At 43.7% G+C, this 25277-nt stretch overlaps 1 protein-coding gene and 1 non-coding gene across 2 annotated transcripts; one reads left to right on the forward strand and one right to left on the reverse strand.

The window, feature by feature from the left end:
* Positions 1-3517: 3517 nt before the first annotated feature.
* On the reverse strand, positions 3518-4080 carry LOC111881828 (uncharacterized). The gene is made up of 2 exons (XM_023878217.1): positions 3760-4080; positions 3518-3571 (listed from the first exon to the last, which is right to left on the reverse strand). The coding sequence occupies exons 1-2, from the start codon at positions 4078-4080 to the stop codon at positions 3518-3520; spliced, it is 375 nt and encodes a 124-aa protein (XP_023733985.1).
* A 4419-nt stretch (positions 4081-8499) lies between these two features.
* LOC111881921 (small nucleolar RNA R71) lies at positions 8500-8606 on the forward strand. The gene has a single exon (XR_002846994.1). It is a non-coding gene; the product is annotated as a small nucleolar RNA R71 (small nucleolar RNA).
* Positions 8607-25277: the final 16671 nt, after the last annotated feature.

Here is a 25277-nt window from a genome sequence, read left to right on the forward strand (position 1 = left end):
ACACATGCATTTGTGTCTAAAAGTTTCCTAAAGACCCCCCAATATTCCAAATACTTATAATCCTCATAAACATTCGCCCACTTATCCCGAACAATGCTCATTTTATGCATCCCTACGAATCCATCCGCACAAAACCTCCTAACCTCAAGGTATTTTTGATTGAGCAACCCAAGCATACATAATCTAGAAAATTACAATTTATGATACCACTATGGAGCTCTTTGGGATCCTCACTTCTTTGACAATTTGATCTTTGATTTTCGGGTATCTTCAATTTTTTTTAATCTTTAGAATTTTAATATTCATACTTTGGCTTTGATGCTCCAAAAATTCTTCAAACTTTTTCTTGTAATTCCCTCTTTTTTTTCATGTAACTCACTTATATTTTTTTCACTCAAAACCCTACATGCTTAAGCAGGGGCGCTCAACTTCAACCTTTATTGGTTAAAAATAATAATTTTCCTGGATACATTTCTGGTACACGATGCTAAACGTATTGCATCCTTCAGACTGAACAAGGTTGTGTTTTTGTCCTATGATTTCACTGGAATAAGGAGGCCACGAATGCACTAGAACGTATATAGGTTCAACTAAATATTTGTGTCTTCATGTAATCATCAACATAATTCTAACATGGAATCCTAATTACTTTTACCAAAATTGTCTAAGTTAAACCCTAAGCAACATTTTTTATATGCAAGATGTCTAAATTTAAAAAAAAAATAAACCTAAATTAGGATTCTAAGTTTACTAAAATATAACCAAACCCTACCCTACACATAATTCATGCAATGTCCCCATTGCATGTTATGCATCAAAAGTAAAAATATGAAATGTAGAGGGAATTGGAACAAACTCCCCTGGGGTAGCAGCCGCGAGGTTGATCTTCTTCAATTAAGCTCCTACTTCGAATGACTTTAGACATGGGAACAACTCATCCATGCCTTGGGTGTCATGTCGCGTGTGGTAAACATCTAAATAGCTCCAAATGTTTAGGACAAAGCTCTCAGAAATCTTCCAAGAATGAGTCAAGTAGGAAAAATATGGATAAGAACTGCAGTGAATGTGCCCAAAACAAATCTTGAGTGTGAAATGTTAAGGGACTCGGCGAGTCAAGCGTGAATTCGACGAGTAGATCGGCATTCAGCAGATAATCGCGGATTTGCACATGTACTCGGCAAGTACCCTTGGTACACTCGGCGAGTAGATCGCTGAGTCGAAAATAAATTTTCCTGTTGTTTATTCTTGACTGAGGTGCTAAATCAGGATACTACAGTGACTCTTCTTCTAATTCCTTCAGTAATAACACATTTTGTCACTCTCAATCCTAACGGACTTAACCTTAAATGTAACATTTCGCATTCTCATCTAAACCAATCCTCACTTTAGCCTTGACCAATGAGACTCCTAAATGCATCCTAATCTTCAAACCTGAAAAACATATAACCACAAATGAAAGAAAACAAACGAAGGTCCTAATTAAAAATCCAAGTACATCAAAGTTTAACATCAAACAAAATAAAAAGCATAAAAACATCCAAATAAAATCAAATTTCAAACTTCTTCATCCATGTCTGCCCCTCCTGCTCCACTTCCTCCTGCTTGGTTGTTTCTCCTCTGCATACGCTCCTCCCAACTCATAATGTATGGATATCCGGGGCCGGGCCTTGGGGAAATGTTCATTTGTTGAAAAAGATAGTTGAATGACTCATTGTTATAGTTAGCACCTTGACCAATATCATCCAAATACCTCCTATACTCCACATGATTCCACCCCTCATTCTCGTCTTCCACCGGAATAACCAGTGGGTCTTCTCGGGCCCGTTCATTCCTTTTCCTAATTCTTCTTCCCGTCTCCTTGGGAGCAATCACCTCATCTTCATGTGGAATTGCAAATGAATCCCTAAATTTTTCCACAATCCTTTCCCTCAGGAATAATGTAGTGCTAAATGGCGGAGGAGAAATGACGGTTAATGCCCTTGCCTCTTGCAAATCCAAAATCCCATACGATCTTGCGAGTCTTGTAACAAATATACCCCTATTAATTTTGGAGGTAATCTTTTCCTTCACCGCTCCATCCGCAAGATATTTGGCCAAACAATAAGGCAAGTTGCAAAAAACTTCCGGGGTGATTATGTTCCATAAGTAGAAAACGTCAAGAGTAGGAACTTTGTCATCATCCTTCCTCATGTTGATGGTGCTAGCAATGAAACGGTGAATGAGACGATGGATCAGAGAGCGGATATGGCCTTCCTGAGCAGAAGATGGAATATAAACCCGGTTTGCAATAGTATTCCACCAAGTGGAGGCAACAACTTCCTCAGGAAGATCTTTGTGACATTGCTCCAGAAATGTTTCAATCCTCCGTCATTATGACATTTTCATCATAAATGCCTATCCTCCAAGCAAGTTCTGCTACGCTGCACTATCGCAGCTCCCTTCCAAGGCAAAAAGTGATGACATTTGGGTTATAGTATTCACTACCACCCCGGAATGAGATAGTAGCAAAAAATTCCCAACATAGTTTTACAAACACAGGTTCTTGTATTTTGAATAGCTGTAACCATCCATCACAAATTATTGTTGATCCACCCACTTCAAAAGATTTTACCAAATAAGGTGTCAACTCCTCTTCCAACCCAGTTTTACCCAACCAATCCCATTTAATTGCATTAGGTAGATGAATCTCTTTCTGTTTCAAGACCTCCAATCTGTTCTTCGCCCTAGCTTGCGAAGATCTTGAAGTAATTTGTGGAAAAGTAAGCCATGGAATGTCTCCTTGACCTCCTCCTCTTGAACTTTGGCCTCTTCTGGACATGATTTCTATAGAAAAACATTAAGAAAACAACAACAAACAAAACCCAACAATTAAAGTTAACCATAACAAGTCTATCATAGCATCTACTCGCCGAGTCCATGAACTACTCGGCGAGTACGATGAACTACGAGTACAGATTTCAATCGGTCCATATTAGGTCAACCAAAATACATATATTTGCATAGGGGTTTGCTGTTCTAAGTCCTTTAAGCATAAATCCACAAGAAATTTTGTCCAAATCCTCCTAATTTATCCTAAAATCGAAACCCTAAATTGGAGTAAACCCCCAAATCCGATTTTTAGCAAAATAAGAACCAATAACTAATAAAGTTGTGACCTTTAGAAAGAATTCAAAGGAAAAATCATACCTTTTGCTTTGTAGATGAAGATTCAACAAGAAATCAAAGGAATGGCTTGAGAGAAAACTGAATGCCCGGCGAGTATGAATGGGAAGTGGCTGGCGAAAATCAGTAGGGTAAAAGAAATCCTTATTTACAGATTGTAAAAACCCATTTAAATGCTTGTACTCGTCGAGTAGAAATACCTACTCGCCGAGTAGGAGCGCATGTTCACGATTTTTCGTGGATTTCATAAAGTACTCGTCGTGTAATCTTATGAACTCGGTGAGTTCATTAGTCAGTTTGAAAAAAAAAACTCAATTTTTAAACCACCACCCCCCACTTTGAGCATTGCTTTCCCTCAAGCAATCATTTTAAGCATAATTTCAGAAGAAGAATGAAAAGAAAACAGATCCTAAAAGTGAAAAAGAAAAATAAAAGGAAAAGAAATGCAAACTCTAACTCGGGTTGCCTCCTAGAAGCGCTTCTTTTTAAGGAGTCGTTAGTTGGACTCCTTCCTGCTCTACGTGTCTTCCATGCCCTCCAGCAGCAGCCCTTCTTCTAGGTCTTCATTCCTCGGGATTCCTTCTTCATATTTTTCACCCTATGTCCATTAACTTTGAAAGGAGTGTCATCTCTTGATAATAACTCAATAGCTCCATGTGGAAAAACCTTCTTCACTAGAAATGGACCATCCCATATTGACTTTAGTTTGCCCGGAAAGAGTTTGAGCCTTGAATTAAAAAGTAACACTTTTTGCCCTTCATGAAAGTCTTTATTACCCTTGATTCTTTTGTCATCCCAACTGTTGGTTTTTTCTTTATAAATCAAGGAGCTAGTATAGGCCTCATTCCTAAGTTCTTCAAGAGCATTCATTTGCATCAACCGGTTGTTTCTAAGTTCATCTATATCAAAGTTGCACATTTTTAAAGCCCAAAAAGCTTTATGCTCTATTTCCACTGATAAATGACATTGCTTCCCATAAACTAGCCTATATGGTGTAGTACCAGTAGGTGTTTTGAAAGCTGTTCGGAAGGCCCAAAGTGCATCATCTAACCTATCCGACCATTCCTTTCGATTGCTACCCACCGATCTCTCCAAAATTGTTTTTAATGCTTTATTCGTCACTTCAGTTTGCCCACTAGTTTGTGGATGGTAAGATGTAGAGAATTTATGTGTTACCCCATATTTCCTTAACACCTTTTCTAATTGATCATTGGCAAAGTGAGTGCCTCGTTCACTAATAAGGGCTTTAGGAACTCCAAATCTTGTGAATAACTTTTTTAGAAAGCGCACCACCACCCGAGCATCATGTGTTGGTAAAGCTTGTGCCTCCGTCCACTTGGATACATAATCAACCGCCACCAATATATTTGTTTCCTTTTGAAATTGGAAATGGTCCCATGAAATCGATCCCCCATACGTCAAACACTTCACACACTTGAATACTATGTTGTGGCATCTCGTTTCGGGATGATATGTTTCCCTCTCTTTGGCATGCATCACACTCTTTGACATATTGGGTAGCATCTTTAGAAATTATGGGCCAATAAAACCCAATATCAAATATATTCTTAGCAATGTAGTGTGCTCCATGATGTCCACCGGTAGGCCCGCTATGGCAATGCTCCAAAATTTCTCAGCTTTCATTCCCGTATACACATCTCCTTATGATCCCATCCGCGCAACTTCGGAAAAGATATGGCTCATCCCAAAAGTAGTATTTTATTTCCGAAAAGAATTTCTTCTTTTGTTGGCGGGTAAAGTCTTTTGGAATGTACTGGGTAGCTAAATAATTAGCTATATCTGCAAACCATGGCTTTTCCCCCGTGGTCACCAAAATGTACTCGTTCGGAAAGTTGTCTCCAATTTTATCTTCTTCCAATGCTTCCAAATGCAGGTTTTCTAGCCTTTATAAGTGGTCGGCTGCTCTATTATCCATTCCCTTCTTATCGCGTATCTTGATATCAAATTCTTGTAGAAGTAGAACCCAGCATATCAATCTTGGCTTTGCATCCTACTTGGAAAACAAGTACTTAATAGCAGAGTGGTCAGTAAAAATAGTGGTCTTAGATAAAACAAGATATGGGTGGAATTTGTCAAAAGCATACACCACTGTTGGTAATTCTTTTTCAGTCGTGGTGTAATTTTCTTGGGCTGGATTCAAAGTCTTACTTGCATAATAAATGGGTCGAAAGTTCTTATCAACCCTTTGACCAAGGACAACTCCTAATGAAAAGTGACTTGCATCACACATTATTTCAAAAGGTAAGTTCCAATTTGGGGCAATAATGATTGGGGCATTAGTTAGTTTTTCTTTCAAAAATTCAAAGGTCTCTAGACACCCTTTAGTGAAATTAAATGGTGCATATTTTAAAAGTAATTGTGTTAGAGGTCTAGCTATTTTAGAAAAATCTTTTATGAAACGGCGGTAAAAACCCGCGCGTCCTAAAAAACTCCTAATGCCCTTTCCATTAGTCGGTGGAGGTAATTTAGCAATTGTATCTATTTTTGCCCGATCCACCTCAATTCCCGATTTGGATACCTTGTGGCCCAAAACTATACCCTCTTTAACCATAAAGTGACATTTTCCCCAATTAAGGACTAAATTGGTTTTTTCACACCTTTCAAGCATTAAATCAAGGTTAGCAAGACAATTATGGAAGGAACATCCAAAAACATAAAAATCGTCCATAAATACTTCCATGAATTTTTCCACCATGTCGTGCAATATGGTCGTTATGAACCTTTGAAATGTCGCAGGTGCATTGCATAACCCAAAAGGCATGCGGCGATAGGCAAAAGTCCCACTCGAGCAAGTGAAAGTGGTCTTTTCTTGGTCCATTGGGTCTATGGGTATTTGGAAGTAACCCGAAAATCCATCTAAGAAACAATAGTCACTATGGTCGGACAATATTTCAAGCATTTGATCAATAAAAGGTAAAGGAAAATGGTCTTTACGAGTGGCATCGTTTAGCTTTCGATAATCGATGCACGCTCGCCAACCGGTTACCGTTCGGGTCGGAATAAGCTCGTTCTTCTCGTTTGTTACGACCGTCATCCCTCCTTTCTTGGGCACCACTTGAACAGGACTAACCCATGGACTATCGGAAATAGAATAAATGATCCCCACATTTAAAAGCTTGACTACTTCCTTCTTGAACACTTCCTGCATGTTCGGGTTCAATCTTCTTTGGTGTCACTATTGGCTTTGCTTCTTCCTCCAGGTTGATCTTATGAGAGCAATAAGAGGGGCTTATTCCCTTTATATCGGTGATGCTCCATGCAATGGCACTCTTCCTCTTCTTCAAGACTTGAAGTAATTCTTCTTTTTCAGATTTGGAGAGGTCAGAAGCTATATAATGGGTTTTTGTTGACCATCTTCAAGGAATGCATACTCTAAATGATCTAGTATTGCCTTGAGTTAAGTTTTTGCATTCTACATGTTGAACACATCGAGTAAAGTTAAGGGACTCGTCGAGTCCTGTGCAGAATTCGCAATTTCTCGGGATTCTTCAAATGGACTCGACGAGTAGGTCGAGTCTACTTGGCGAGTAGGATGCTCAATGGTCTTCATTAACTCATCATAATCAGCTTCTTCCAGCAGTCTCTCTATTTCCAGTAGGTCTTTTTCAGCATCAAGTTCTTCAGTAAAGGTGATGGTGGACTTGTTTGGATCTTCATTATGCCATTCCTTCATCAATTCATCCAACATATCAATTGAAAATGTCGTGTCATCACTATGCCTTGCATGCTTCATGGCTTGATCAACCCCGAAAGTGACTGAATCATCCCCCACCCGTAGAGTAAGTTTTGAGTCTCGCATGTCAGAAATAGCGCTTGCTATGTTAAGGAAAGGTCTTCCAAGGATGATCGGAACTTGAGGATCCGCTTCCATGTCTATAATTATAAAGTTCGCGGGAAACACGAACTTATCTACCTTCACCAATAGATCTTCACATATTCCTCTTGGAAATGTGACCGTTTTATTTGCTAAATGGATTGCCATTCGAATTAGCCTTGGTTCCAGGAGATCTAATTTCTTGAAAAATGAATATGGCATGAGATTTACACTTGCTCCCGAATCAGCCAAAGCATGAATGGTGGCCAAATTCCCAAATTGTCAAGGCAGAGTTAAGCTTCCCGGGTCACCCTTCTTCTTTGGTAGTTTGTTTAACATGGCAGCTGAGCAATTTTCATTAAGAACTACTTCCTTCACCTCTCCCATCTTCCTTCTATTGGTTAGCAGCTCCTTGAGGAATTTGGTGTATTTCGGCATTTGTGCAACTGCCTCGATGAATGGTATATTGATTTGAAGAGCTTTTATGTGGTCTAGAAACTTCTGGTAGTCTGCTTCTTTCTTCTCTTGCTTAGCTCTGGCTGGATATGGAAATGGAGGCTGAAATGGCTTTGTAGGAATCTGACTTTTCTGATTAGGCATCTGACTCGTCGAGTCCATATTCTGGACTCGGTGAGTAGGGTCTCTGTCCAGCAGATTTTGATTTTGGCTATGTTTTTCTGCATCCTCCTTTTTTTAACTGCTTGGGCTCTTTATTCTGAATAGGGGCCAGAAGGGTAATTATCTTCCCACTTCTAGTTGTCACGATATTTATATGTGCGCCTCGTGGGTTGTTTTCGGTTTTACTAGGAAGTTCTCCCGGTGATCTTTGATTAATTTGTTGAGCAAATTGCCCCAGCTGTGTCTCAATGTTGTGGATAGATGCTTGTTGATTCCTAAGCATTGTTCTTGTCTCTTGTATTGCGGCATCGTGGTCATTGTGTCTCTTTTCTGAAGCATCTACAAATTTAGTAAGCATCTCCTCCAAACTTGGTTTTCTTTCTTGTGTCGGCTCCTCCTTTTGGTAAAAACCTCTTCCTTTTTATTTATATTTCTCCTCCTTAGCCTTCTTGTACTCATCATAAGGAAGCCATTCTTTCTTGGGTTTACGCCAATCTTCATCATATCGGTCACCACTTGAGTAGCACACTTGCACTTTCTTATTCTCATTCTCGTCCAAGTCACAATCTCTAGTAAGATGAGGTCCATTGCAATTCTCACAACCCACTCGAATAGCATGTATCGTTTGATCCATTTTATCCATCCTCCTATTCATGGTTTTTAACAAAGCCATAACTACTGACAAATCTTCTAAAGCTGCATAAGTTGATCCCCTTATCACATCATTCCTTGGGTTGTGGTTCTCTAGAATGCTTAGAGAATTCTTCAATTAGTTGCTTTATCACCGGGGTGCTTTCTTTGTTAGTGGACCTTGCGATTCAAGTAATTGCCTTGTTGTAACATTTACTCCATCATAAAAAATGGAGACTTCTTGTTGACTATTAAGGTCATGATGTGGGTAATTCCTTAGCATACTCTTGTACCTCTCCCAAGCTTCATAAAGTGACTCTCCAGCTTGTTGTTCAAAGTTGGCTATGGCTTTCTTTAACTTAGATATCTTGGAGGGTGGACAAAATTGATCAATAAACTCTTCTTTCATCTTGGCCCATGTAGTGATAGATCCGGGGGGAAGTGACTTTAGCCAATCCTTTGCAGCACCCTTCAATGTAACTGGAAGCATGCGAAGTAGTTGAGTTTCGCGAGGCACGTTTGGAACATTAAAATAATCAACTACATCATTGACTTCATCCAAGTGTTTGTAAGCATCTTCGTGGTCTTTTCCGTGGAAGGGGATCTCTTTGAGTAGAGCAAGGATGTGACCCTTAAGCTCAAAAGTGGCAGTTGCGGGAATTGCGCCGGTATCATCGCGTATCCTCTTCTTCCATTACCCTATGGGGACTTCATCGATGTTAGCCATAGGAATAGCTGATTCGTCGTCGTAATCGGAGTCGTTTCCGAATGTAGGGTCTTCTTCTCCTTCAGCTTCATACTCGGTGTCCTCTTTGATTGGGTCTTCGCTTGCTAAAGAGGCGTTGGATGCTCCTGATTTGCTGCTCTTCGTCTTCCCAAAAACCGTTTTCAAGCTAGACAAAGGCGAATTCTTAGGTGTATTTGAGCTTTCAACGTCTTTGCCTTTGTTTTTCCTCAACGCGGATTCCGGGTCTTCAAAAGGGGGAACCAATGGAGTGTTGGATCCTCTGGTCATGAAAATCCTGCAACAAAACAAGAAAAACGCATAAAAAGAACAAAAAAAATGAAACAGAATGAAAATAAAAATTAAACTGACAAACAGCAGTGTACTCGCCGAGTAAGGTCGACTGCACTCGGTGAGTAGGCTGTATAAAACCCAAAAATAGACAAAATTAAATAAAAACGACTAAAAACTAATGAATGCTAAAACTTAACCTACTTACTGAATTACTAAAAAAAATAACTTTGTGCAATATAAACTCACACAAAGGATCGATAAAACTAGGAATTAGATTTAATTTTTTGAACCGTTCCCCGGCAACGGCGCCAAAAACTTGATGTGTGTGAAATTCACTAGTTTTATTCCTACTTTAAAAATACAGATTTAGCACACAAAGGCAGTGAACCTGTCTTTTAGTGGTATAGTTGGGTAAGTAGGGTGTCGAACTTAGGGAACGGAAATTAAACTAATAACTAATTTTAACTAAACAAGTAATAAAAGTAAAGGGTTTTTTTCTCTAGTTTTGCAAGACTAGAAACTTAAACACACCACCTAACAAGTAATTAACTAAACAACTAAAACAAGTAAAAATTCACCAAATTTAATAAAGGGTTTCTGTTTAGGTCCAACCAATTCACTCATATGGTTAATTTTATGATAAAGTGATAAATTAATTGTTATTGGTTAGCAACTATAGTGGTTAGATTCACATTCACTATTACTAAATTAATCAATTCAAGCAGTGGCCAATTGTTTAAACTAATTAACTCCCCAGTTCAATTATTTGGATTAAATAAGATTTGTAATTGGTTAATCAAATTAGTAATTCAACTAACCTCTTGTTTGTTGGTTTCTCAAACAAGCTTACACATTAATTTACCCATACTCTATTTAATCCCAGTTTCATATTCACTAATCCTAGGCATATAATGAAGTGTTCACATAAATCATATGAGGTTAACAATTAAGAGATGTTCATGCAGCTTAATTGTCTTCCAATTAACAGAAAATAGTTATGGTTAATGCATAAGGTTCTTTAACAAACTTAATTTAATAAAATCACCAATAATCAATCAATAAAAGTATAAATCAAACCATAGGAGTAACTTGGTTTTTCCTAAACAGAAACTACGAAAATGCAGCTCATGATTATAGTAGAAACAAGCTCAAAAACGAATTTAGTTAATCTAGACATGATTCACTTCTAAGATAAAGTGGAAAATTTAACCTAATTCTCCTTGAGTCTTCAAAAGATCAAAGATTAGGTTTCTTCAGGTCTCCAAAGGTTTCTTCAATTGCAGCTTATCCTCCCAAAAAGCCAGAAAGTTTTTTTTCCAATTCGGAATAAGATCCCTTATTTATACTTATCTCAAAACAGGGGCAACTCGGCGAGTAGGTCTGCAATTCACCGAGTTGATATGAGAAATCCATGTACAGTAAGGATTCTGGACTTTACTTCGCGAACATTCTTAGGAACTCGCCGAGTAGGTGCTTGGACTCGCCGAGTAGCTTCAGATTTTCTTCTCTTTCTTCATTCTCTAGCTTCTAATTGCTTCTCCTCTTCCTTTTTCCTTCCAAGCATGTCTTCTGGACTGAAAATATAATTTAGACCTTATTAAGTACCTTTTGTCCATATTATGCAAATAATTAGCTAATAATTGGTAAAAATCTATGCTAAACATATGGCTAATTATGCACATATCACTACCGCTACTGCGATCTAGTGCGACTCGATCTTGACTTTGTGCAGAACAATGGGCGCCTGAACCTGGAATCTATCCACCACCAAAACAGGACAGCAAGACTTGAAATGACTAGGCTGGTGGCACTGAAGACATATCTGATCCTTCTTACAATCTCGATACACATGCCCCCTTTCCCCGCACTTGAAACACCTGAACTTGTGACAAGCAACCCCATTAGTTCCTCCACACTTACCACACACCTCAAGGTCTTCCTGATTTCCAACACCCAAGTCAGTTGAGTATGACTCTTCACTTCTTCCCAATTGTCCTGAAATAAGTGCTCGCTTCCTTTTACCGTGCTGCCCATCCAAACCAATCTCCTTCTCCCAAGCTACCCCGACTACCTCATTAATCGATTGAGTAGTCACTAAATGACCCTTAAGCTTAGCTGCTAGCCCAATATTGTCGGGTAGTTCTTAGCATATAGATCGCGATTCCACTACAGATAACTGAAAAGCCCTGCTTCCCACCGCAGGCGCCTCTACCCGGCCCTGATGGCCGTCGATGATCCTCAAAGTGGCAGGGACAGGTGATATCATCTGTACTACCGGAAATAAACTCGGACACTGGGCCTTCCTATGGCCCCACTGACTGTAAAGGAAACATATCAGATCTGACCCCCGAGTGGTGGTAACAACACAATCTCTGCTAAAATGACCAGTCCGGCCGCACCTGAAGCAACCATAATCACCACCACTACCACTCCTACACGTACTCTCGTGCGTCCTACCCGACTTTCCGCATCGGTTGCGGCTCTGATAATCCCTTGATCTCGAATCTGAGCCCCTGGGCCTTTTCCCCGAACCTGTGATTACCTGAACCTCTTTCGGCTTCCTCTTCTTGATCTGCTCCAGATCAATCTCCCTCTCACTGGCCTGAGCAATCATGTCCTCCAGCGCTTTGCAGCTGGACCTGCTCACAAACTACCTGATGTCATATCTCAGCATTTCATGACATTGAGCTTTCTTCATCTCCTCGTCCACCACATACTGCGGAACCAAGAGAGCCCTCTCCCTGAACTTGGCGTTGATCTATGCCACTGTCTCAGTAGTCTGCTGAAGATCCTGGAACTCTCGTGACAACTGTTGCACCTCAATAGCTGGTGTATATTAGCCCTGAACCTAGCCGAGAAATCACTCCATGACATCACGTCCAACGCGGCATCATCCCCCAAGGCATGAACAACCTCCTCCCACTAATCTCGCGCTTTGCCCTTCAGAAGACAGGAGGCGAGTCTGACCTTGTCTCCCTCGGGACACTGGCTCGCACGGAAAGCGTTGGCAACATCTGCCAACCATCTGCTTCTAGCAATGGGGTCCTTATCCCCATGATAATCTGGTGCTCCACAAGCTCTAAACTCTCGAAATGTCAACATACACGCTCCTATCAAAGCCGTCATCTCTACGCGAAAGGCTCCAAGCCTCTCATCCAAAATATATAGTATACCCTCCTTGATCGTGCCAAAGATATCATGAGTCTGGTCTAAGATATTGCGCATGATCTCAGCTGATACAAACTCTCTCATACCCTACTCGAGCTGCTCGGTCCCTAAACCCGAGCCTGATCCCTCTCAAGCGCCTGATCCGCCCACTGGCCTTTCACACAACGTCACCATGCTGAAAGCATATCACTATAACTATCAAAATACACTTCACTGCTGAGGGATTACACATACACACTACAAGTTCCCTGGCTTTGTCTTGGCCCCTCTTGAATCGAGTACGGATCCTATGATTTCAATAGTACAGGCCCATACTACCTTCCACATCTATCCGTACTTTCTTCAAGAACTACCTTGACTCTACCAAGTCCCTTCTACTGTTACTGATCTCTGCTACTCTCATCCTAGGCTTTCCCTAGGGAAAATCTCTGACTCCACCCAAACAAATCCTCAGCTGCTAAAGGCCTCCTTGTAATGCCAATTAGTCCTCACCTGAATACCATCACATGTGATGAGGCTCAGATAATCCTTCGAGTAAAAGACTCGTCCCTACAACGGTTAGACTCAGACGAGAGCTGCGCAATAGGGCCAAATCCAGCACTCTGAGATTATTCAACCTTGATCTCATGTGATGTGACGTATTCACCTGATGGCTAACTCCCATCACCCATAGTCCTACAAAGCATAAAGCAAGCAGCATTATGACATAGGAAACTACTCAAGCAAATCTATTCTCATAATAAGAAATTGTACTAGCATACAATGCTAAGCTCATACTATCAGGCATAACCTAAACAGGCTATCCTACTACTGTCTACTCAATACTAGCATGTAATTCTCATAAAACTGAAACACGTATAGCAGGCACATAAGGCATCCTCCTAGATCCTTAGTCCTATTCTAGCATGCTCTTCTACTGAAACTAGAACCGATAATCATAACATAAACTTGTGTGGGTAATTTGGGAGTACTTACTTAAGCTCGGTTGATTGCATGCACCACACCCTTTTCTCTCTTCAAAATTCTTTTTGCTTTTTCTAATACTCTTTTCTTTATACTTTTTCTAAAAAAAATTTCTTTTCTTAATCCTTTTGTAAACATGGTTTTTCTCTTGAAAACTTTATACCACTTCCTTAGTTTGAGTTCAGACACACTCGAAAGTGTGTCCGAATCCCTCAAACCAAGGCTCTGATACCAACTTGTAACATCCCAAAAACACAGTCTGAAAATTTCGTTTAATTTAATAATAAAAACCATAGTCGATAAACCTCATGTAAAAATCATAAACAACGTATCCTAAAATATTATAACAATTGTCAAGTATATCAGAGTATAAACATCCCAGGCTGAACAAATGGTGTGTGCACTGCAATCTTTCCGAGCTCCTCTTTTGAAAACTGAGTACCTGAAACCAAAACTAAAAATTGTAAGCACGAAGCTTAGTGAGCTCCCCCGAACTACCACATACCATATAATAACATATAAAGCACATACTGGGCCTTGCCCACTGCATCAGACAGAAGTCCGGACTAACTCGGGCCTTCCCTCCTGCATCGGACCGAAGTCCGGACTAACTGGGACCTTGCCCCCTGCATCGGACCGAAGTCCGGACTAACTGGGGCCTTGCCCCTACATTAGACCGAAGTCTGGACTAACTGGGTCTTGCCCCCTGCATCGGACCGAATTCCGGACTAACCGGGGCCTTGCCCTGTAACGTCCCAAAAATCCATACCAAAAAATTTTCTTTAAATCATTACCAAAGCCGTATTCATAAAAACATATCATAATTCATAACATAAATTCAGAGTATTAATTCCAAAACATATTTCATTATCAGAGTAAAACATCCCAGGGTGACTAATCAATGGTGTGTGCCATGAGATCACCCCGAGCTCTTCCCTCCGCTACCGGAAGTACCTGAAACCAAAACTGAAAACCGTAAGCATGAGCTTAGTGAGTTCCCCAACCTACCACATACCCTGCATAGATACATACTTCACATATTGGGCCACGTCCGCTACTTGGGGCCTCTCCCCTACCTCAGGCCTCTCCCGCTACAACGGCCCCGCCGCTCCAGGCCCCGCCTGGCTTCGAGCCCCGCTTGAATACATGTTTCTTTTAGGCCCCGCCTGTCTCTGGGCCCCGCTCGCTAACCTCATAATACAAAATAGCATATAACACATAACTGAACATACCCTACTGTATTCCTGTCCTAAGGCCTCGCCTGTATTGGGCCTCGCCCCTATCCTGTTACTAGTGAGTCATGGAACCCCGTCCAAGCTCCTACTATAGTGAGATACGCCCCCCCCCCCCACCCACCCACACTCACTCCATACCTATCTCGGGCCTCGCCCCTGCTCTGCTACTAATGAGATATGGAACACCGTCCATACTCTGCTATTAGTGAGATACGGGACCTCGCCCACACTCACCTCCCTACCAGGCACATACATGCATCACACAAACAACAAGTATACTCTATCATGCAAACCATTCCTTGGGCACCCGCCCGACATTGGACCTTGGTCCTAAATATCATACAAGAAACAGTGCCTAGGTCTAACCCTTAGGTCTTCCTACTCATAACTACATGGGTCGGCATTGTGGCCGTAGACCCATTCACACAAAGGGAAACTCACCTGCACTGCTGAACTTTTGCTGATAACCCTGTGACTGTTGATCGACAATTCTCTGAACCGCTGCTCCACTAGCTCCCCGAGCTACCAATATCAATATACATATCACTTAGATCCAAACAAAACTCTAGAAGCCAACTAAGTCCACTCTTGTCAAAGTCAAAATCCTGGTCAAAGTCAAACTTCTTGACTGACTCCACTCGCCGAGCCAACCCGTTGACTCGTCGAGTCTTTATGCTCTGAAACTCTCACAATACACCTCAACTCGCCGAGTCACTCTGCCGACTCGTTGAGTTCAATGATCTCTGAGTCCCATCCTGTTCAACTCACTGAGTCACCACTCAACTCATTGATCTAAGTCTTAACCAGAAAAGGTTGAGGTTTTGCAGTCCAACTCGTCGAGTCTAAGAACAGACTCGCCGAGTCCATGGCAATCTTCAACAGACTCGCCGAGTTGTTCTTCCAACTCGTCGAGTTCCTGCCTATCTTCATACAACTCGCCAAATCCACCCATGTGACTCGCCGAGCATCTTCAGTTCTTAATCCATACAGTGGCTTTTCGAGCCATGCAGGGGCTCCATCTTGTAGATCCACTCTTCCAAAGTCTATTCCTCACGTAAAGTTGCAAACTTTACGTGAAACCAAGGAGCTATAGGCTTAAACACTCTAGGGCTAAGGTTTGGGGCAAAGATGCTTTACCACCACAACAAAAACTGATACTTTATGGGTCTCTAGGCCAAGACACACCTAGATCTGAAGTAGCAACCTCAGATCTGGACTTCTAACTCGAAAAGCCTCCTTATCATACCAAAATGGCCCCAAAACATCATCCATGAGAAGATCTAGAAGCAACAAAGGCAAGGTGATAGATTGTTACCTTCAAACTGATGCTCACAACAAAAGGGTTGGATCCTCTAGCTCCTTAGTGATCAAATCCTCCAAGTCTTCCTCTTGCAAAGCCCCAAACTCACTTTCTTCCTTCTCTTACTCAACTTCGGGTTTGGAATCATGTATAGCAGCTTCTGGCCAACAACGGGAACTAAAGGAAGGACATAAGGTCCTTTAAATACAGTGCAAACCCTCGAATTAGGGCTTTCCTCGCTCAGACCAGACTCGTCGAGTCCACTTGCCGACTCGTCGATTCGGTCACTTATTCCATAACCCGGATCCCGCTCCGACTCGTCGAGTTCACCTATGGACTCGACGAGTTGACCCCTTGTCTTAGCGTTTTCCTTTCCTTTCTTAATATTTCTGATTCTGGGTGTTACATGCCCCCTGCATCGGACCGAGGTCCGGACTAACTGCGGCCTTGCCCCCTGTATCGGACCGAAGTCCGGACTGACTGAACATAGCATAACATGATCATAGCATATAACATAAGCACATATACTGCATACCGCATCGGACTGAGGTCCGGACTAACTAAAACACAAACATGCCCGAATCACAAAGACATCAAGCATACTGAACTACTGCATCGGACCAAAGTCCGGAACTACTGCTACCTAAATGCGTCGGCATTGTGGCCGTAGACCCGTTTCTATTGGAAGGAAACTCACCTGAAATGCTGAACTCGGCCGGTAACCCTCTGGCTGCTAACCGACAACTCTCCGAAATACTGCTCCTCAAGCTCCCTGAACTACCAATACCAATAATAACACTTAACCTAAACTGTCCTCTCGAGGTCAACTAAGTCAACTCTGGACAAAGTCAACCTTCCAGTTGACTCGACTCGCCGAGTTGTTCTACCAACTTGTCGAGTCCATGCTCCTCAACTCCCAAACAATCCCCGACTCCCCTCGTCGAGTCTCGCGAGAACTCGACGAGTTCTCCTTCATCTAACACCTCGGGACTATCTTCAACCGCCTCATCGAGTTGTTCTACAACTCGCCGAGTCCATCTTCATCAGCTAAGGAGATTGCCTTGGACTCGCCGAGTTCCTCCTCGAACTCGTCGAGTGCCATGATATTCTTGTCCAACACGGACACAGACCAGACGAGTCCTTCTCTAACCCCACTCACTGATCCGAATCATAATAGAAAGGTTTGGGTTTGTGCCCTGACTCATCGAGTCCATGAACTGACTCACCGAGTCCTCCTAGTGACAACTCTAATCACTCGATTTCAATCTATACCATACTTCCAACTCATAGATCTGGACTCCTTATGCTAGTATTGCACGTAAAGTTGCAAACTTTACATGCATGCAAGGGATTATGAGGCTAGAACACCAAATCCAAGCTAATAAGAAGTTCAAGGTCAAGAAATGGAGCTTTAGCTAGATAAAGCCAACAACTCTAAGCTTCTAGTACTCAAAAGTGTCCAGATCTAATGTCCAAACCATCCTCCAAGGCTTATCACCCGGATTCCACTTGGAAATGGTCCAAATGTAACAAAAGATAAGCTAGAAAAGGGATCTAGATGATTAACAGCCAAGGTATAAGCTTTATACCTTCAAATGATCTGGAATTTCACCTAAACTCTGGATCTAGACTCCTTTCCTTGCTCCTTTTCTTCCACAATCTTCAAGATGCACACCAAGAGCCTTAATCTTCTCACACAAGCTCAAGAATGAAGTTGGGTGGCTAGGGTCTTGTTTATGGACTATAGAGGCTATAAATGAAACCCTAGAAATGAGAATGAGATGCTTAAATAGGGTTCCAAGCCCCAAAATTAGGGTTTCTCAACCCAGACCAGACTCGTCGAGTCAGTCTCCCCGACTCGCCGAGTTGGTCACTTAATCCGCGACACGGGTCACGCTCTAACTCATCGAGTTCCTCCTTGGACTCAACGAGTTGACTCCTTTGACTAAGGGCTTTTCTTTCCTTTCTTGGTGTTTCGGGTTCTGGGTGTTACAAAATGCACCAAAAGGGCCTTAGATCTTCACAAAAAACCATTAGGGTTTCGATATGAGGTGTTCTGAGAGCATAAGGGACGATGGAGGCTGAATAAGTGGTTTAAATAGGGTGCAAACCCTCATATTTAGGGTTTTACTCGCACAACACCTACTCACCGTGTTAGTCTCCTGACTCGTCGAGTAGGTCACTTAAAATGTATGCGGATCCCGACCCTACTCGATGATTCGGGCCTCCAACTCGTCGAGTCTCAGAGAAAAATATAAGAATACTTTGAATTAAATGTGTACCAGGGATTGGGTGCTACAAATCTCCCCCACTTATTTCAGACTTCGTCCTCGAACTCTGCTGTACGATCCTGAAAAAAGCTCCGGGTAATGCTCCATTATCTCGTCCTCCGGCTCCCACATCCATTCCGAGCCCTTTCGGTGCTACCATTGCACCTTCACCAGCTCGACTCTCTTGTTCCTCAGATCCTTCGACTTCCGGTCGAGGATCGCCACAGGCGGCTCAATGTAATTCAGGTTGTCATCCACCTGAATATCCTCCAGAGGTACCACTGCCGAGTCATCCACCAAGCACTTCCGTAGCTGGGTTACATGGAAAGTGCTATGGATCTGACTGAGTTCCACTGGCAGATCCAGCCTATACGTCACCTAGCCCACCCGAGCTATAACCCTGAAGGGTCAAATATACCTGGGGCCCAGCTTGCCCCACTTTCTAAACCAGATGACGCCTTTCCAAGGAGACATCTTCAAGAGAACCATATCCCCGACCTGAAACTCCAGGTCTGAACGGCGCTTGTCGGCATAACTTTTCTGCCGACTTTGTGCAGTTTGAAGTCTGCCTCTGACCTGTTGAATCCTCTCTAACGTCTTGAGCACCACCTCGGTGCTCCCCATGACCCTATGGCCCACCTCGCCCCAATATATCGGGGTCCTACACTTCCTCCCATATAACATCTCAAAGGGAGGATGATCGATACTCGCATGGTAGCTGTTGTAGTAGAAGAATTCATCTAACGGGAAGTAGGTATCCCAACTACCACCAAAGTCTAACACACATGCCTGCAGCATATCCTCCAAATTCTGGATGATCCGCTCGCTCTGACCATCCGTCTGTGGGTGAAAAGCGGTTCTAAAGTGTAGACGAGTACCCACCTCGTCGTGGAATTTCTTCCAGAATCTGGAAGTGAATCGTACATCCCTGTCAGAAATCACGGAGACTGGCACTCCGTGTCGAGCCACCACCTCTTGAATGTAGATGTCGGCCAACATCTCGGCTGATATACTCTCCTGGATCGGTATAAAATGAGCACCCATGGTCAATCGATCCACGATGACCTATATGGAATCCACTCCCTGCGTCGTCCTGGGGAGTTTGGTGATGAAATCCATGGTAATATCTTCCCATTTCCACATGGGAATATCCAACGGCTGCATCTTGTCGTGTGGCCTCTAGTACTCGGCCTTGACCTTCCTACAGGTCAAGCACCGCTCCACATACCATGCTACATCCCGATTCATGTAGGGCTACCAATAGTCATGACGAAGATCTCTATACATCTTCGTTGCCCGGGGATGGATAGAAAACATAGATTTATGCACCTCATCCATTAATATATGACGCACGCCTCCATGGTAGGGGACCCACACCCTACAGTGAAGAGTCAATAACGCCTGACTATCATAATCGAAGGAGGAAACCTATCCCACAATACGCTCGCTCTTCCGATGTTCCTCCTTCATAGCCTCCTATTGGGCCTCTCGGATTTGCTCCAACAGTGGAGTCACTACTGCCATCCGCATGTAGATGTCTCTGATCAGCGATGCCTTACGGCTCAGCGCATCGGCCACCATGTTGGCCTTCCACGGGTGGTAAAGGATCTCGCAATCGTAATCCCTCACCACATCCAACCACCGACGATGCCTCATGTTCAGATTCGGCTGATCCATGAGGCACCTCAAACTTTTATGGTCTGTGTAAATGGTACATCGGACCCCATAGAGGTAGTGTCGCCAAATCTTGAGGGCAAAGACGACCGCCCCCAACTCCAAATCATGCATCGGGTAGTTTGCCCCATGGGGCTTCAACTGCCTCGAGGCGTAGGCGATGACATGCCCTCTCTGTATCAATATTGCGCCCAAACTTGAAATAGACGCATCGCAGTACACAACAAAATCCTCTACGCCCTCTGGAGGGGCTAAGATCGGCGTCTGACACAATCTCTGTCTCATCGTCTCGAATGATGCCTGTTGCTCAGGCCCCCATCAAAAGACTACGAGTTTATTCGTCAGTCGTGTCAAAGGTACGACTATCTTGGAGAAATCCTGGATGAATCTCCGATATTATCAGGCTAATCCCAGGAAACTCTGAATCTCAGATGGAGACTTCGGAACCTCCTATCTCATTATGGTCTCCACCTTGGCCGGATCGACCAGAATGCCATTCTGGTTGACAAGGTGCCCAAGAAACTACACCTCACGCAACCAGAACTCACATTTGGAGAACTTGGCATACAAGCTCTCCTTTCTCAGGGTATCCAAAACCTCTCACAGATGCTCCTCATGTTGCTCCTGCGTCTTGGAATAGACCAAGATATCATCAATAAAGACTATCATGGACTGATCCAGCATCGGTCTGCACACGCGGTTCATGAGGTCCATGAACACGGCAGGAGCATTGGTGAGCCCGAAGGGCATCACCACGAACTCGTAGTGGCCATAACGAGTCCGGAAAGCAGTCTTCTGTATATCCTCATCTCTGACCCTCATCTGATGGTAGCCTGACCGCAAATCTATTTTGGAAAACCAAGATGCTCCCTAAAGCTGGTCAAACAAAGCATCTAACCTTGGGAGTGGGTAACGGTTTTTCACCGTTACCTTGTTCAGCTCCCGGTAATCTATGAACATGCGATGCGACCCGTACTTCTTCTTGAAAAATAGAATCGGGGCTCCCCAAGGCAGCTACTCGGCCTAATGAATCCATTGTCTAGCAGCTCCTGCAGCTGCATAGACAAATCCTGCGTCTCGGGAGGAGCCAACCGATATGGTGCCTTGGCTATCGGAGTCGAACCAGGGACTAGGTCGATCCTGAACTCCACCTGTCGCTCCGGAGGTATCCCAGGAAGCTCCTCTGGGAACACATCCGCGTAGTCCCGCACCACCGGAACATCACTCACCGTCGTCTTACCCGCCTCCCGAGTATCCATAACATAGGCGACATACCCAGAGCAGCCCTGCTGTAGGTAGCGCCTAACCCTCGCTGCTGAACATAATGTGGGTCCACGTTGTGGCCTCTCGTTGTGGATCACCAACTCTCCCCCACTTGGGGTCCTGACTCGCACTAGCTGTTGTGTGCAGTCTATCACCGCCCCATTAGGTCTCAACCAATCCATGCCTATAATCACCTTGTTCCCATGCAACGGTATGGGAACCAATTCTACCAGGTAGCGCTCCTCGAACAGCCTCAATACACAGTCTTTGAAAATTGATGATGCTCGCACTGATCGGTCATCGACAATATCAACCTTTAAAGGGCAATCCAACATGCCCGAAGACTCAAGGAACCTCCTACTAAGCGCAAGGGAGACAAATGATCGGGTAGCGCCCGAATCGAACAGCACCTGAACTAGGATATCGTTCACATGGAACGATCCTAAACAAGACACATTACATGGCACATCAAAATCATAAGCAACATAAAATAAAAGCTAGGGAGAAGAAATCATACTCGTCACCACATCCGGTGCGGCGTATGCCTCCTCATTAGTCAACGGAAAGGCCCGACTCCTCACCACTGGAGCCTCAGCCTTGCCCTATCGTCCATCAGTGATCCGCAGAGTCGTTGGGGCTGGCACCTTCACTGGTGCTGCTGCTGCCAACTGAAGGCCATTGGCCCTCCTGTGGCCCTTCTGATTGCAATGAAAGCAAATCAGGTCTGATGTCTGGATCATGGGAGCGGTGGCAGTAGAATCCCTGCCAAAATGCCCAACTCTGTCGCACTTATAGCAGCCTGATGATCCCAGTCTACACGCCCCCTCGTGTGGCTTGCCGCACTTTCCGCAGCGGCTCCGACCCTGATGGCCCTTCGACCCAACGTCGGATCCCTTGGGTTTCTTCCCTGAAACCCCAGTCATCTGTCCCTCCTCCACCTTCCTCTTCTAAATGTGTTCCAGATCAATCTCCCTCTCCCTCGTCCTGGCAATCATAGAATCCAGGGTCGGACATGCCGAAAAGCTGACATGCTCCCGGATATCAGCTCTCAACATGTCATGATAGCGGATCCTCCTCATATCCTCATCCCCTGTGTACTGAGGTACCAATAAGGCCCTCTCTCGAAACTTGGAGGTAATCTCTACCACCGTCTCGGTAGTCTGTCTCATATCCAGGAACTCCCTGGTCAGCTGCTAAAGCTCCACAGCCGGCGCAAACTCGGCTCGAAACCTAGTCACAAAGTCGGGCCAGGTCATAGCCTCAACCGCTGAGGCTCCCAACGAATCACCAACTGACTCCCACAAATCCCTTGCACTGTCCCTCAAACACCCAGCAGCATACCGTACCTTCGACCCCTCAGGGAAGAAGCTAGTCAACTGAGCAGACTCCATGTCTGTAATCCACTTCCTGACAGCGATGGGTCCTTCACCCCGTGGAAGTCTGTCGCACCACATCCCCTGAAGTCCTTGAAGGACAGTGTACGTGCCCTTGATTGGCTAAATGCCCAGTCACTCTGAAATTCCCTGAGGCGATCCTCCATCAACTCGATAATCCCTTCCTTGATCGACCCGAAAATCACCGAGGTCGACTCAATGATGCCTCTCGTGATCTCAGAAGCAATGAACTCACGTAGTCCCTCATCAATTGGCTCAGCACCTACCCCCAAGCCGGACCGTGATCCGGATCCCGATCCTAAACCTCCCCCTCCATGTCGTGTAATCATCACCATTCTGAAACAAAACACATAGCTGTTAGAACCCAAACATAGTCTCGGGGGTCTCACACACTCTACAAGTTCCCTAGTTTCGTCTCAGCCCTCCTTGAGTCGAGTACGGATCCTCTCCTTTCAGTAGTACGGGCCCATACTACCTTGCACATCTATCCGTACTTTCCTTAGGGATTGCTTCAGCTCTACCAAGTCCCTTATACTACTATTATTGCTCCCAGCACTACTCTCATCCTAGGCTTGCCCTAGGGTATATCACCAACCCGCCCCATCCTCATCTACTGAAAGACTTCCCACTAGTATCATCTAACTACCTCGTGAATATAGCCACATGCAGCGGAGATCAGATAATCCTTCGAGTAAAGGACTCATCCCTATGACGGTTAGACTCAAACAAGAGCTGTGCAATAGGGTCAAATTATCCAGCCTATACCACATGTGACTTAGCATATTCACTTAATTGTTAGGTCATACTGCTAAGAGCCCCACATAGCACAAAGCAAGCAGCATTCGGATAATGGAAAGCTAGCCACATAATCCCATCAAACCGTTTTATTTTCTACTCAACAATCTGTACTAGCATGCAATTCATATAGCTTAAACACATATAACAGGCACATAAGGCATCCTCCTAGATCCTTAGTCCTAATCTAGCATGCATTTCTAATAAACATATCATAGCATAACATAAACTTGTATGGGTAAGTTGGGGAAAGCTTACTTGAGCTCGGTCGGTCGCGCACATCACACACCTTGTTCTTTTGAAAGTTATTTTCTCTTTTCAAACTTCTTTTATAGAATGATCTTACTTTTGAAAATTTTCATACAAAGTCCTTAGTTTGAGTTCAGACACACCCGAGAGTGTGCTCAAATCCCTCAAACCAAGGCACTGATACCAACCTGTAACGTCTCAAATTTCGAGTCCAAAAAATTCATTTTTAATTAACTGATTCATAAAACATTTACTGAAATCTTGCTAATATCACAACGAACCATAAATCATTCAAAACATGTTCCAAATCAAAACACCAATAGTAGTAAAATCAGAGTATAATCCCATGAATCAAAAAATGCAGAAATCTGATGTATGTGTGATGTGCAGCTACAGCGCCGACTCTTTCCCCTTTGCTGAAGAGGTACCTGAAACAAAACTGAAAACTGTAAGCATGAAGCTTAGTGAGTTCCCCTATCATACCACACATACAATAACACATACTGTCAGGCATACCGGGGAACCCGACCTACCCCGTTCCAGGCATACCATGGTGCCTGACCTACCCCGCTGAGCATATCGGGGTGCTCAACCTATCCCTGTCAGACATATCGGGGTGTCCGACCTACCCTTCGGTCCTAACAACCGCACTTGGGGACTATTCCCCTCATACTACTACTACTACCGCATAAAGCATACCAAACTAGCACATAAACATTTCAGGTAGCAGCACACCTAGATGAATATCACAAAGACAATCATCTAACATACAACTCCTAATGGTGGGTCGGCATTGTGGCCTTAGACCCACCGCTACTGGAAAGTAACTCACCTCGTATGAAAGAATGTTGTCAATCCAAGTGAGAAGTCTCTGTTGCTGCTCCAGTTATTCTCCGGCTATAATTACCATAAAGACACTTAGTCAGAAGCTGATAACTACTCTTAGGGTAAAATGACCAATTTACCCGTGGCCAAAGTCAATATCCGGGTCAAAGTCAACTTCCATTTGACCTGACTCGCCGAGTTGGGCCGCCAACTCGCCGAGTCCCTTTCGTTTCATCTAATCCCCCGCCCGACTCTACTCGTTGAGTTTAGCAATGACTCGACGAGTTCTCCTTCTATAATGACATCGAATGAACCTTCATCCGACTCGCCGATTTGTATGAACAACTCCTCGAGTTCACCTTTATCCTATGAACATGTCCAGTCTGCGACTCGCCGAGTTGTATTAACAACTCGTCGAGTCTATCTTCAAGAGTTGGGAGATTACCTTGGACTCGCCGAGTCTGTTTATACACTCGCCAAGTCCTATGATTTTCAGGTCCAAAACAAGCCCTTAGCAGGCTGAGTGTTCCTTCCACTCAACCGAAATTGTTACCAGAAGACAGTTTTGGGGAAAAAGCGTCCCGACTCGCCGTGTCACCCAAGTGACTCGTCGAGTCCCTCCTTTTCCAACTTCATACAGTCGATTATCAAGGGTCTTAACACATCAATACTATAGATCTGGTCCCTAATGTCCATTTTGCACGTAAAGTTTCCAACTTGGTGCACATGCAAGGGGTCTTTGGCCCAAAAAGCTATCAAAAATTGATCTAGGGGATGCATGGGCCCTAATGGCCATAGGTTGGCACCTTTATGCCATGAGGCCCCTCCCATGACTCAGATCCGAAGTAGTAGCCCTTGAATGCTTCACAATCCCGAAA

This window comes from Lactuca sativa, chromosome 5 (assembly GCF_002870075.4).
Source record: "Lactuca sativa cultivar Salinas chromosome 5, Lsat_Salinas_v11, whole genome shotgun sequence".
In the NCBI taxonomy this organism is placed as follows: domain Eukaryota; kingdom Viridiplantae; phylum Streptophyta; class Magnoliopsida; order Asterales; family Asteraceae; genus Lactuca; species Lactuca sativa.